This window comes from Notamacropus eugenii, chromosome 2 (genome assembly GCF_028372415.1).
Source record: "Notamacropus eugenii isolate mMacEug1 chromosome 2, mMacEug1.pri_v2, whole genome shotgun sequence".
Lineage (NCBI taxonomy): Eukaryota > Metazoa > Chordata > Mammalia > Diprotodontia > Macropodidae > Notamacropus > Notamacropus eugenii.
The window spans coordinates 437,031,915-437,045,845 of record NC_092873.1 but is presented as its reverse complement, the minus strand read 5'-3'; the positions used below and the strand labels follow the sequence as shown (position 1 = coordinate 437,045,845).

Below are 13,931 nucleotides of genomic sequence, written 5' to 3'. Positions count from 1 at the left end.
TGGTCAATTATGCTTATTGTTTTCCTAATACTGAATGAGCCCTACATTCTGGGTATAAATCCAGCCTGATTATAGCATACATTTTTGCCTTTGGGACTAAGCAGAAAAAACCTAATTGCTATCTTTCAAACATTTGTAGATATCTCTTCTTGACTCTCGCCCAAGATCACACAGCTAGTAAGTGACCAAGCCGAAACTCAACCCAAGCCTTTTGACTCCAAGTCCTGGGTTCTTTCCACTATAACTTGTTGCAGAATGGTAACTCGAGGAGATAAGAATGTAACAAACCATAAGGTATTTGGAGCTCACAAAACCATAGGTCCCATGAGGGTAAGAATCTTGCTTTGTTGAAGTTTCGTATCTACCTCAGCACCTAGTACAATGCTCTCTGGACCAGGTAGGTGTTTAATGACTATTTGTTGAATAAAATTGGAGCTGTGGTTAAGATTAGGGATCATTTTATTTTGCTTTGTTTTCCATTTTGTTGTAAACTGGGCTTGAAGCCAGGATTTAGGGCTGGGGATAGGGATTGACAAGAGTTGAAGCTGGGATGAAGATTCTGTTTCTCAGGGAATGGAGCCGGGCAGGGCATGGTAAGTATTTCAGATTCTTCTGTGGGGTGTAGTGAGGAATGAATATTTCCAATCTTATGCTCTGGGACTTAGAAGGGAGGGATTGGTGGTTCAAAGAATCATTATGAGACCATCACTCTAGTGCATTCTTAGAAAATTTGCAGTAGATTCCTGGGTATGAAGAGGAGGTTTGGAAATGTGCCTTAGGCAATGAGGATTTGCCTGATCCCTTATAGCTACTTATATTTAACCCAAGTGAAAACTCACATTTCCAGAAAGCTTTCCCTAATTTTATCACTCTACTACTTGGTGTCCTAAATTTTCAGTGTTGTTTTTCACGTTGATGTTTCTTTTTCTATAATATTTTCCCTTTCTCTCTCCTCTATGCCCCCACAGCATAAGTTGCAACCCTTTTGATTAGAATAGGCTCCAAATCTTGTCTTCCTCTTGTTGCCTCTCCGGAGCAGTGTCTAGGGTGGGGCAACTGAGGTTTTTTCTAAAGGTCCCAAAATGATTGTTTAGTCCTTTTTGACTAAGGAATAAGCATGTTTGTCCCCTACATCCCCACAGCAAACCTTCTGAGAATGGCATTATATTCATGTTGTCGTGGTTGTTGGTTGTTGTTCTTCATATTTGAAGAGGACCAAAGTGACACCACTATGTCGGGATCAATGTACAGTGTGTCCGACTGTGGCTGATCAGACCAGTATGAGTTCAGAAGGCTTACCACATGTTGGGCACAAATAGTCTGTAAGAACGTGTTCTCATACTGATTCTTTTGACCACTAGTTCCTGCCCCCCTTTTATTTTTAAAACTTAATCCTTTTGGGCCTATTTTGTTCAATGAAGAAGATTCCCTCTGCACTCTAGGACTTCTTTGAGCTTATGTGAGACCTACTAAGAAACCTTGAAGAAGGGACTGTTAGTCTGTCTGGGACCTGATCTTCACAAAGGAAGGAAAGGACTTGTTCTGTTTAGGCCTGGTCTAGTTTTTCTGTGGGACTTTTTGTAAAGCCTTGAATCTGTCTTTCCTCACTGAGTCCACTCTGTTCTTGGCTCCCAATGCAGATTTGGCTGCTGTCCTGGGAACTGCTACAAAACTGATGAAAAAGTCCAAATTGTCCAACCCAGGGATAGAGGTGGGGAAACTAGGTCTGGACCAAGGATAAACTGTTCTCACTCCTAAGTGATTCCTTCTCAGCAGTTTGGATGGAATGTTCTCTCCAGCCTAAACAATCCCTCCGGGTTCTGAACTACCTCTGGGTTTAAATAAAGCTACCCAAGTCTCTTAATCAATTAGGACAGACTTCCGCTTAAATTCTTTTAAGCCCATCCAATGGCTTTCAAGGATTTTTTGCACTTAGTCTAGAGTCTAATTGATTGAGCCCTATTCTCACTTGGTAAAGGTATCAGCATGAAGCATCTTGTAACTTAGTTTAATTGGGATGGAGTAATCAAGTGATTAATTCAACTTAGTGATCCCTACTCTTACACTCATCATCTAGCTTTATACTTAATAAGCATTTAATAGGCACTGAATTGAATCCAAGAGTTGAGGACAGGGGTAGAATAAATATTTAAAAATAACAGTTTTATTAAAAACAGTGTCAGAACCCTAAAGTTCAGAAAGTGCGTAACTGACAGGGAATGCTAAATTTATCACAAAAGGACTCTTTTAACAAACCTGTGTTGGTATTAAGAGGAAGTTCAAAGGAGTCGAACTACTGTTCCAAATGGATGAGACAATGATAATGAAATACAGAAGAAGCAAGACTTCTTAAATTTAAGACTTACATCTTATTTTACTTCTATTTTCTCTGCCAAGGAGAATAGTTTTCATATTGGGAAGGACAGAACAAAAATGGTTAACAATGACTTGAGATTCAAGTGGCATTAAGAAATGGTAAGACATGACCTCATTGTCCTCCATGAGTTCAAGTCATTGGGCATAGACTACATTCCGGGAAAAAGAAATAACTATCAGAAGTAATTAATGAGTCACTGTCACTGACCTATGAAAAACTGTAAACAGCTAGAGATAGATAGGCAAGTGTCCCAATTTTCAAAAGACGAAAGTAAATAGAGCTGGTGAGTTGGGCTTTGATTTCTTGCAAATTCTTGAAATAATTATTTAAGGGTGCTAAGAACCATCATGGTCTCAACAAAATCAGGTTATGTTCAATGAAGAAAAGCTGCTCTTTTCTAAGCAAAGAGGTAGGGGACAATGGGTATAGAATGCTTTTTAAAAAATTGCTTAAAAAATTATTTAATTTTAGTTTTCGATATTTACTTTTGTAAGATTTTGAGTTCCAAATTTTCCCCTTTCTCTCACCCCTCATGAGGGCATGCAATCTAATATAGGCTAGGAATGTACAATCATATTAAATATATATTTCCACATTAGTCATGTTGTGAAAGAAAAATCAAAACAACAGAGAAAAACCACGAGAAAGGAAATCTAAACAAAACAAAACAAAAACAAAAAGAGAAAATAGTATGCTTAGATGGGCATTCAGATTCCATAGTTCTTTCTCTGGATGTGGATTGAATTTTCCATCATGAGACATGGAATTGTCTTAGATTATTGTATTGCTGAGAAACACTAAGTTTATCAAGGTTTATCATGGAACAATGTTGCTTTTACTGAGTATAATGTTCTCCTGGTTCTGCTCACTTCACTCAGCATCAGTTCATGTAATTCTTTCTAGGTTTTTCCAAAATCCACCTGCTCATCATTTCTTATAGCACAATAGTATCCCATTACATTTATATACCATAACTTATTTAACCATTCTCCAATTGATGGGCATCCCTCAATTTCCCCAATTCTTTGCCGCCACAAAAAAAAGCTTCTATAAATATTTTTGAATATATGGATCCTTTCCCCCTTTTTATGATCTCTTTGGAATATAGACTTAGTAGTGCTATTGGATCAAAAGGTATGTACAGTTTTATAGCCTTTTGGGCATAGTTCCAAATTGCTCTTCAGAGTGGTTTGATCAGTTCACAACTGCACCAATAATGCATTAGTGTTCCAGTGTTCCCCCATCTTCTCCAACATTCATCATTTTCCTTTTTTTTTTTTTTTTTTTAGCAAATTAGCCCATCAAGTAGGTGTGAGGTTGTTTTAATTCACATTTCTCTAATAAGTAGTGCTTTAGAGAATTTTTCACATAACTATACATAGCTTATAGATATAGAATGTTACATACACTATCAGATATGATCACTGTGTTGGTTGGTTCTCCTTAACTATTTTCATTCATTGCAAAGGAGAGTTCTAGGCAGTGTATACTGGGAAATAACATTGGTATTTTAAAAAAGAATAAATAAAGTATTAAAGGAAAAAAATAAGTGTTATGTCATAATAACCTCATTTCACTTTCAGATAGATCAAAGGAATGCCATAGACATAGTTAGTAGACCTAAATTCTAGTCAGTCATTTGATGGTCTGTCAAAAAACCCTTATGAAAATATGAAGAACTATGGGCTAGATAAGAATAGTTATCAGAACTGGCTGCGTGACTGGTCCTAAAGAATGTTCCTTGGTGGATTAATATCAGCCTAATGGGTAATGGAGTACCTCCATACTTTGCCCTATGCCATTCAAAATTTGAATCAGTGACTTGGATGAAGGCATAGGTGGCATGGTTATCAAATTGGTAGATGACATGACACCTTAAGGAATATTCAGATAAGATATTAGCATGTTAAAAGGATGGACCAAATATAATAGATTTTAATTGAACGGAATTAAATTTAGGAACCTCTAGCTCTTCACTATCTACTCACTCCTCCATTCTATCATCCTGACTTCCATCCTTACCACTAGTGGTTTAGGAGGGATGGGAAGGGAGTGCGGCCATTCCCAAACTTCCTGAGCTTATCTGGTTTGTGCTGGTGGCAGTTGGTCAGCAGTTGGTGTTGGTGATGGTGAAGAAGATGGGCCCCATCTCCATCGTGATTTACCTGTTCACTGATGGCTTTGGGGCCTGAGATGGAATCAGGTCTGGTAGTCTAGAGGCTCACTGCTATTCCTAGGATTCTTAAGTTCAGAGTCCTGATCTATCTCCATACAGATTTGGGGGGAGGCAGTGGTAGAACTGGTATTGGTGATTTGTCTTGCCTAGCACAAGCAATTTTCAGTCTTGGTATGCCAGGCATTGTGCTATATACATTCAAAATGGGAGAGGGGAAATTTTAGAAAGATGCTGGATTGGGAGGCTATTGCAGTGGTAGTGGTGAGAAGGATAGTGCACTGAATTATATGGCTTTAAGAAGAGGGGGAGGGGTTATAAGAGAGTAGATAAAGAAGTAAGGGTGACTGACATTTTTGAACTTGAGTGACTGGAAGGATCATGGGGCCCTCAACAGAATCGGAGAAGTCTGGAGAAGCAAAGATTTAGGAGTACATGTGCTTCAGAAATCTAAATTGACTGATAAGTTCCTTGTGTTTTCACATCAGTCTCCACATCAGACAAGGGGCTCTTAACTTGGGGCCATGAACTTGTTTTAAAAAATATTTTGGGGAGAGGAGCTAAGGTGGTGGGGTAGAAAGATACACATATGCTAGCTCCAAACCCACAGCCCATAAAATACCTGTAAAGAAGAACTCCCAACAAATTCTGGATCAGCAGAAGCCACAGAACAATGGAGTGGAGGAGATATCTGTTCCAGACAGATATGAAAAACTGACACAAAAGGTCCATCATGCCCTGGACCTGGAGCAGAGCCCAGCCCTGCTTTGGCCATGTGGCACTGAGAGGAGCAGATCCAAGCAGGCTTCAGGGACAGAATCTCCAGCGGCCACACAGGTCCCTCCACCCACAGGCACCAAAGGTCAGTGAGAGAGTCTTTTTGGATTGAAGAGAGGGGAGTGGGGTGTGCCCATGACTCAGGCCCCCTCAGGAGGCAGCAGCAGAGGCAGCAGCAGACAAGGGCTCCCAAAGCAGGCAGGAGCGCAGATCCATTGTTGAAGGTCTCTGCATAAACCCCCTGAGGGAACTGAGCCCCATGTGGCGGCCCTGCCCCTACCTGAGCACCTAAACTTAGCAGCCTTGCCCCAACAAAGCCCTGAGGCTGGGAAGCAGCATTTGGATCTCAGCCCCTAAGCGCTAGCTGGGCGTTAGGAGAGGTGAGGTGGGTGTGGAGAGGAAAATCAGAAGACAAGTAACTGGCTGGGAAAATGCCCAGAAAAGGGAAAAAAAATAAGACCATAGAAAGTTACTTTCTTGGGGAACAGATATCTCCTCCCATCCTTTCCCATGAGGAAGAACAATGCTTACCATCAGGGAAAGACACAGAAGTCAAGGCTTCTGTATCCCAAACATCCAAAATAAATATTCAATGGGCTCAGGCCATGGAAGAGCGCAAAAAGGATTTTGAAAATCAAGTTAGAGAGGTGGAGGAAAAACTGGGAAGAGAAATGAGAGAGATGCAAGAAAAGCATGAAAAGCAGGTCAACACCTTGCTAAAGGAGACCCAAAAAAAATGCTGAAGAAAATAACACCTTTAAAAATAGGCTAACTCAATTGGCAAAAGAGGTTCAAAAAGCCAATGAGGAGAAGAATGCTTTCAAAAGCAGAATTAGCCAAATGGAAAAGGAGGTCCAAAAGCTCACTGAAGAAAATAGTTCTTTCAAAATTAGAATGGAACAGATGGAGGCTAATGACTTTATGAGAAACCAAGAAATCACAAAACCAAACCAAAAGAATGAAAAAATGGAAGAGAATGTGAAATATCTCATTGGAAAAACAACTGATCTGGAAAATAGATCCAGGAGAGACAGTTTAAAAATTATGGGACTACCTGAAAGCCATGATCAAAAAAAGAGCCTAGACATCATCTTTCATGAAATTATCAAGGAAAACTGCCCTGATATTCTAGAACCAGAGGGCAAAATAAGTATTCAAGTAATCCACCAATCACTGCCTGAAAGAGATCCAAAAAGAGAAACTCCTAGGAACATTGTGGCCAAATTCCAGAGTTCCCTGGTCAAGGAGAAAATATTGCAAGCAGCTAGAAAGAAACAATTCAATTATTGTGGAAATACAATTAGGATAACACAAGATCTAGCAGCTTCTACATTAAGGGATAGAAGGGCGTGGAATATGATCTTCCAGAAGTCAAAGGAACTAGGACTAAAACCAAGAATCACCTACCCAGCAAAACTGAGTATAATACTTCAGGGGAAAAAAATGGTCTTTCAATGAAATTGAGGACTTTCAAGCATTCTTGATGAAAAGACCAGAGTTGAAAAAAAAATTTGACTTTCAAACACAAGAATAAAGAGAAGCATGAAAAGAAGCAACAGGAAGCATATAGAACTTTATGAGCTGAAGAGTGATGTGGATATATCTGTGCTTTAGGAATATTGCTTTGGTAGCTGTGTGAAGGATGAATTTGAGAGAAGAGGACTGGGAGATATAACAGACTGAAAGCTGAGGAATGATGACAGTGACAGCTGATATTGCCTTCAGACAACTCTGCGGGACTACAATAAGAGTCTTGGTATGGCACAATGCCTAATGCTACCTGCTGAGAGCTATGCAGAGCCACAGGAAGAGATACCTGCTGAGAGCCCCGTCTGGTGGTGAAGGGAAATTACTGAGACTCTAGGCAGTATATTTTTTACTTACATCCCACTATTGCTGCTATGAGGATTTGCAGCACACTGAATGTTTCAGCAGGCAATACTACAGGAGAGTTAGGAAACTTTTACATACAGTTTCCCATCAATGAGAATTACCATCTTTGTTTCAAGTTCAAGGTATGATGAGTTTTACTGCCTAAATCTACCTGGCAAGTTTTGTTCATTTTAAAAATATTATGCAGGCCACACAATATGTATGCTGAGTAAGTAAAATTGATGTTTAAAAAATATTTTGATAACTACATTTCAATATAATTGGTTTTCTTTGTAGTTTTTAATGTGTTTTATACATTTAAAACCATTATTCTATAGACCATTCTATAAAACCATTATTCTTAGACTTTAGCAGACTGCCCACTGAATCCATGACACAACAAAAGTAACCCCTGCCTGCAACAATCTTCCTTCTTCTACCTTACTGGATATTTTATTCCTTATGAGTTTTCCATCTTCCTTGGACCTACTTCCCCTGAGGAATTTTAGTTCATGAGAGCTTAGATATCCCTTTTCTGAACTCTGGAATTCTTAAATCCTCAGTAGTACCCCCTCGAGCTACTATGCTTTCCCTCTCCCAGTCCTCACTGCCAACCTTCCAGAAGGAATTGTCTATACTTGTATACTCTGTCTTTTGTTCTCCACTCTCTCCATTTTAGTTTCTTACAGCCTGACTTCTGACCCCACAATTTGTCTGAAACTGCTCTTTCGAGGTCACCAAGGCCTTCCTAATCCCCAAGACCAGTGATACTTTTGTAGTTCTGAGTTCTGCCTTCAAATTCTCTGTGACAAAGGATCAACCATCTTTTCTTCAAATGCTCTCTTCCTTCAACTTCCTTCTGTTGACACTATGTTATACTGCTTTGAGGTTGTCCAATCTCACCGACAGCACCTTCCCTGTCTCATCTGACAGCTCTCAAGCTTCTTTTTGTCTCCTAAATGTAGGCATTCCCCAAAGAGTGCTGCTCAAGGTTACCTTCTTCAGGAAGCCTTCCCAATTCTATATGAATGGACTTCTATCCCATGCTCCCTCCCCGATTCCCATCCTAAGATACTGTCCTTCCTTTTCCCCTTTCCACCCCCATCAGCTGTAGGCTGTTGGTGCTTGGCTTTTAGATCTGGCTCCATTTCTATGGGTGTCTCAGTCAGTCAGGGGACTAATTGTGTTTTTTAGACCATTCATCTGAAAAATTGTCCCCACCCATATTTCTTCATACCTCTTATTCTCATTCCTCAGTAGTCATCCTTACCCCTTTCTGCTCTTTTCCCTCCCTCCCTTCCTTCCTTCCTTCCTTCCTTCCTTCCTTCCTTCCTTCCTTCCTTCCTTCCTTCCTTCCTTCCTTCTAAAACAGAAGTGCAGGCCAAAGTATTCCAATTCAGAATACTGAAGAGAATCAGACAAATGGGTGCAGGAAGGACAGAGGCAGGAGATCTGGTGGGCAGAGATCGTATGTGTGCATCTCCCTCCCCCAGTTCCTAGCATATCAATGTTTGCTGAATGAATGAATGAATGAATGAATGGGTAAATGAAATTTGCTCACGACTTGTTTCCTTCAGGAAGCTTTTTCAGACTAACCCAATTCAACATTCTAATTATCCTCTAGCATTGATATACAACAATAATTAGTAAGCTGAGAGGCAGTTTATCACTGTGCATAGTGATCTGGTCTAGGAGTCCAGAAGATCTGAGTTCAAGTCCTGATACATACTGGATAGGACAGTGATCCTGGACAAGTCACTTAACTTTTAAATGCCCCAGGCAATGCTTTAAGATTATTGAATAAGGTGTAGTGAAGGTTCTGATCTATATTAAAAGAAGACATTTCTTACAGAGAGCTTCCTATATGCATGAAATCACAAGAGCAGTTTAAAAATACATACACAAAAGTATATGTATAGAATCACGTGGAATCTCACATAGAATGTCAGAGTTGGAAAGGAGATAAGTGGATCCAAACCCTTCAACTTACAGAAGAAGAAATGGAGAAAAATGAGATGTCTAATATACATGTGTGATTGTCTTAGTTTTCTTTTTCCTGAAGTGCCCAGGATACAGAGTGGCTGGCTTGAGTGACTCAAGGGAAGAGGTCCAGGATACCACCACAGCTCAGCCCCTTTCCAGTGCCCCCATTCCAGGGTGGCAGCTACTGTCTGAATCATAACTAGCTTTTCCCCTCCTCCTGCCCTCCCTCCATCCCCAACCAAATAGGAAACAAATTCATCAAGTAGTGACAATGCCCTTGTCAAGGACTATGGTTAGCCACAAAGAAGAACTTCCTGACCATCATAAGGGTGAGCACAGTAGGCTAAGAAGTAGGGGAAGCACAGACTTTAGGACCCTGGTAAGCTTTAGTCCCTCCTAGAAGGGGAAAAGACTAAATACATTCTGATTTGTCTCTCATTGTCCCATAAGCCTCCTTTCTCTAGGGTTTCTCTGTCAGTCTCATTGCTGGGAAGATGGTGGTAGAGTGGAAAGAATGTAGGATGTAGAGTAAATGGACCTGAAGTGATTCCTGGTTCTGTTACTTAGTGCCTGTTTGATTTTTGACAAGTCACTTAACTCTTCTGGACCTCTGACAGAAGATGAGGAAGCTGGACTAGATAAAAATCAATACTGACTGGAGTCACAGGACCTGGGTTCAAATCTTACTTCTCATTTGTTCTACCTGTATAGCTTTGGGTCAGTCGTTGAACTTCCTTAGGTCTCTCCTTCCCTTAACTGCACAATGAGATTAGCCTAGATGGCTTCTAAGGTACTTTTAGGTGCAGCTAGGTGGTGCAGTGACTCCTCTTCCTGAGTTCAAATCTGGCCTCTGTCATTAGCTGTGTGACTTTAGGCAAGTCACTTTACCCTATCTGCCTCAGTTTCTTCATCTGTAAAATGAGCTAGGGAAGGAAATGGTAAACCATTCCAGTACCCCTGCTGAGAAAACCCCAAATGGGGTTACAGGCAGTAGAATATGAATGAACAGTAACAAGGTACCATTTAACTCAAGATTTATAATTCCATTATCTGGTGATCTCTAAGGTTAACTTTTTTATTGTTTTTTTCTTTTTTAAGTTTTATTGATGCCTTTATTTTTACATCACAGTCATTTCTGGAAATATCTCCCTTCCGCCTTGAAACTGAACTCTTGTAGCAAAGAAAAACAGTTAAGCCAAAGTACAGGGTTAACTCTTTCCATTCTAAACCTTTTCCTTTGGGAGGGAAAGGAAATGGATGAAAGATCTAGGTTCTAAAGGCTTCATTAACTTGAGGGTCACAAGGCAAGTTTTCGAAGAGTCAGAAACTGATGTAGCCAAAGGTACGTGGAGCGTGGCTGGGGAAGGGGGCTTCCTGGGTCATTTCACTAGGACATTCAAAAAATCCTCCAGATTTGGGAGTCTAGTTGGCTCCCCTCACCTGCATGCCTCCTCATTCATTAAACATTTTTTATTAAGGTGTTTTTTAACTATATGTAGAGCATTATGTTGGATACAGTGAGTGACACAAAATTTAGATAAGACATTGTCTGTTTAAATTCATGGAACTTTCAATATGTTAAGAGGAGAAGACACAGATGCAGATAGAAGATTGTGCGTCTATAGTGTGCTAAAAATGGTCCAAGGCCCCAAATAAGCCCCAGTCGTTCAAGAGACAAATGAGAAACCTAAAAACCCTTCCAGGCACTCTCTCTGCTGAGCTGCTGCTGGCTTCAAAGGACGTCAATAGCTTTGCTGCCTCCATCTGTGCTCCTTTCTCTGAATGGATCTGGGATGCCTGAATAATCCTCAGATTGTCACCAGGTTGGAGTGAGGGGAGAAAAGTCATATCTCCCCCTGCCCCTGTAACTGACAAAGATCAGTCCTATTCTGAGAACCCACTGGGGATGGAGAAGCCAGAGAAGCTTTTTTTCAGTGTTCTCAGGTCTTAGGCACAACAGACTTTCTAAACAGGGCAGCTGGGTGGCCCAGTGGATTGGACACTGGGCCTATAGTCAGAAAGATTCATCTTCCTGAGTTCAAATCTAGCCTCAGACACTTACCAGTTGTGTGACTCTGGGCAAGTCAATTCACCCTGTTGGCCTTAGTTTTCTTATCTGTAAAATGAGCTGGAGAAGGAAATGGCAAATCACTCCAGTAGCTTTGCCAAGAAAACCCCAAATGGGGTCACAAATAGTAGAACACAACGAACAACAACCATATTAAACATGCCTGGCAGAGTCCAGAAATTCTACTGTATCCATAGTAGTCAGCAAATAAATATTTATTAAGTGCTGATTATATGCCAAGCTCTGTGCGAAACACTGAGGAGACAAAACAAGGCAAAAGACTGTACCTGTCCTCAAGGAGATGACAATCTAATGGGGGAGACAACCAAGCACACACATATGTTATATTCAAAATAAAAAAAGAAGGAAGTCATTAGAATAAAGAGAGGTTGAGAAAGACTTCCTGAAGGAGAAGGGAGTTTAGTTGTGATTTAAAGGAAGCCAGGGAAGGCAGAAAGCAAAGATGAAGAGAGAGTGTTCCAGGTATGGGGGCCAGAGGAAATGCCCAGAGCCAGAGAGATGGAGTGTCTTGTTGGTGGATCAACAATGAGGCCAGTGTCACCGAATCAAAGAGGATGTGTTGGGGAGTATGGTGTGAGAAGACTGGAAAGGTGGGAGGGGGCTAGGCTAGGAAGGGCTTTGGATACCCAACAGAGCATTTTGTATTTTCTCCTGATGGAGATAGGGAGCCACTGGAGTTTGCTAAGTGTGTGTGTGTGTGTGTGTGTGTGTGTGTGTGTGTGTGTGTGTGTATGTGTGTGTGTCAGAGGCAGGGATTGGGGGGAGACCCAACACATCGTCAGACCTCTGCTTTAGTAAAATCACGTTACTGACTGGAGATTGGATTGGAATGAAGAGACATGAGGCAGGCAGACCCACCAGCAGCTACTATGATAATCTAGGTGTGATGTGATGAGAGCCTGTACTAGACTGGGGGACACTGTCAGAGGAGAGAAGACATGTTGCAAAGGTGAATTCAACTTGGCACCAGCTTGGCTATGGAGGTTGAGAGATAGGGAGTTGTCCAGGATGCCTTCTTGGTTGCCAGGACTGGGCAAATAGTATTACCCTCTCTGGTAATAAGGAAAGGAGGAGGGGGAGGAGGTTTAGGAGGAAAGATCATGAACTTGGTTTTGGATGTGTTGGGTTTAAGATGTCTGCTGTAACTGAGTGAAAGCAGGGAAAAAGATAAAACCCAGAATGGGACTTCTAGGAGAGAACAAATGAAAGGAGAATAGGACCAAACACTGAAAGCATTTCTTCTCATTATGAATTAAACAGGAGAGGGAGAGGGAGAGGAAAGAGGTGGAGGGGACTGGAGAGAGAATGGAGAGAGGAGGAGGTGAGTAAAAGGAGGACAGAGGAGAGCAAAGAGCAAAGAGATGCTTAGAGAGAGGGGGCCCCATAGGCAGGGAACCTTGATGAGAATGACTCAGTCCTAAGAAGAGGATGGGAAAGAAGTTGAGTTCAGATGGAGCTGTCTCCGGGGAACCTGGGAGAACTAGAAGATGTTACACCTGGGGCAAGTTCTTAGAATCTATTGCTTCGAATATACTTTGTGCATTCTTTGTATATACTGTGTATACACAGATGGCCTTTGAGCTCCCTTCCAGTTACATCTATGACTCTTGAAAACTAGGATGGATTTTTTTGTTTTGTTTTTATTTTTGGACAGTGTTTGACAGCTAGTAATTGCTTAATAAATATTTGTTGAATTGAATCAGTCCTTGACTAAGCCCCCTTCCAGACCCCCTATCTACTCCCCTACTGTGCTCTTCCCTTTTCCACTTGAAACTTAGATCTTAGCATGTCCTTTAGCTTGGGAAGTGTCTCAATTTCAGAGGAGTCCAGAGGGACTCTTCACGTAGACTGTTCACCGGATGGAATCTGTCCAATTCTCTTTCTCAGTAGGGCCTACGCAGTCTGACATAGGGTGGCTGCTGATGGTGGTGAAGGGAGCAGGCAGGAGTTTCAGTCAATTTTAATCTAAAGTGGAAAATCTGAAAATCACTTGCATGTATCAAGCAAATTGAAATGGATGGTTTTTTAGGCAGTAGGTTTGGATGGAGAGGAGAAGGGAAGCTGTCTGCCTGAGGAAACTACAACTCATTGTTTCTGTGAAATCTGTCTGTTTGGGTGGGGTAAGGGAAATGAAATAGAAGAAAGAGAAAAGAATTTCTATCCAGATCCATGATTTTGGGTCATCAAGGTTATTTGAGCATTGTTAGGCTAGAAGAAAGAAGGACATTGTTAAACCATCCTTTCCTCCCAGTTTGGTCTGAACTTTTCATTGTTACTTTACCAAAAAATACCCATAACATAAAAACACAGACAATGTCTTTGGGGGCAATTGTTGACCTCATTACTTGGGAGATAAAAGGAGGTCATGGATTTATACTATACATTTACATCTGGAAGGGACTTTAGTAATCTTCTAATCCAACTCCTTCATTTTACAGATTAGGAAACTGAGACCCTGGAGAAGTTTCTTTGAGTTACTAAAAGTCATAAAGGTAGTGTGTTGACAAAGTTGGCATTTGAACCCAAGATTTCTGACTCCAATTCCAGTACTCTTCCCATTGCATCCAAGGGCCTAAAGTCGCTGGGACGGAGGATGCAGAGAAAGATGGAAAGGGTCGAAGGTAGGACAAGTCTTTTTGGAGGTGGGAGGGTAACCAAGA

General features: G+C 41.1%; 1 protein-coding gene across 2 annotated transcripts in view; it reads left to right on the top strand.

Annotated features, from left to right (window-relative positions):
• Positions 1-13,794, top strand: part of PPFIA4 (PTPRF interacting protein alpha 4) — a 126,906-nt gene extending 113,112 nt beyond the window's left edge. The window contains exon 31 of one of the 2 annotated variants that reach the window (XR_011975565.1): positions 140-13,702. Coding sequence is in view for 1 of the 2 variants with exons in the window: in XM_072648159.1 (XP_072504260.1) it covers positions 13,710-13,714 (5 nt within the window). In the remaining variant the exon portion in view is untranslated. The other variant, XM_072648159.1, reaches the window with a different exon arrangement.
• The last annotated feature ends 137 nt before the right edge of the window (positions 13,795-13,931 follow it).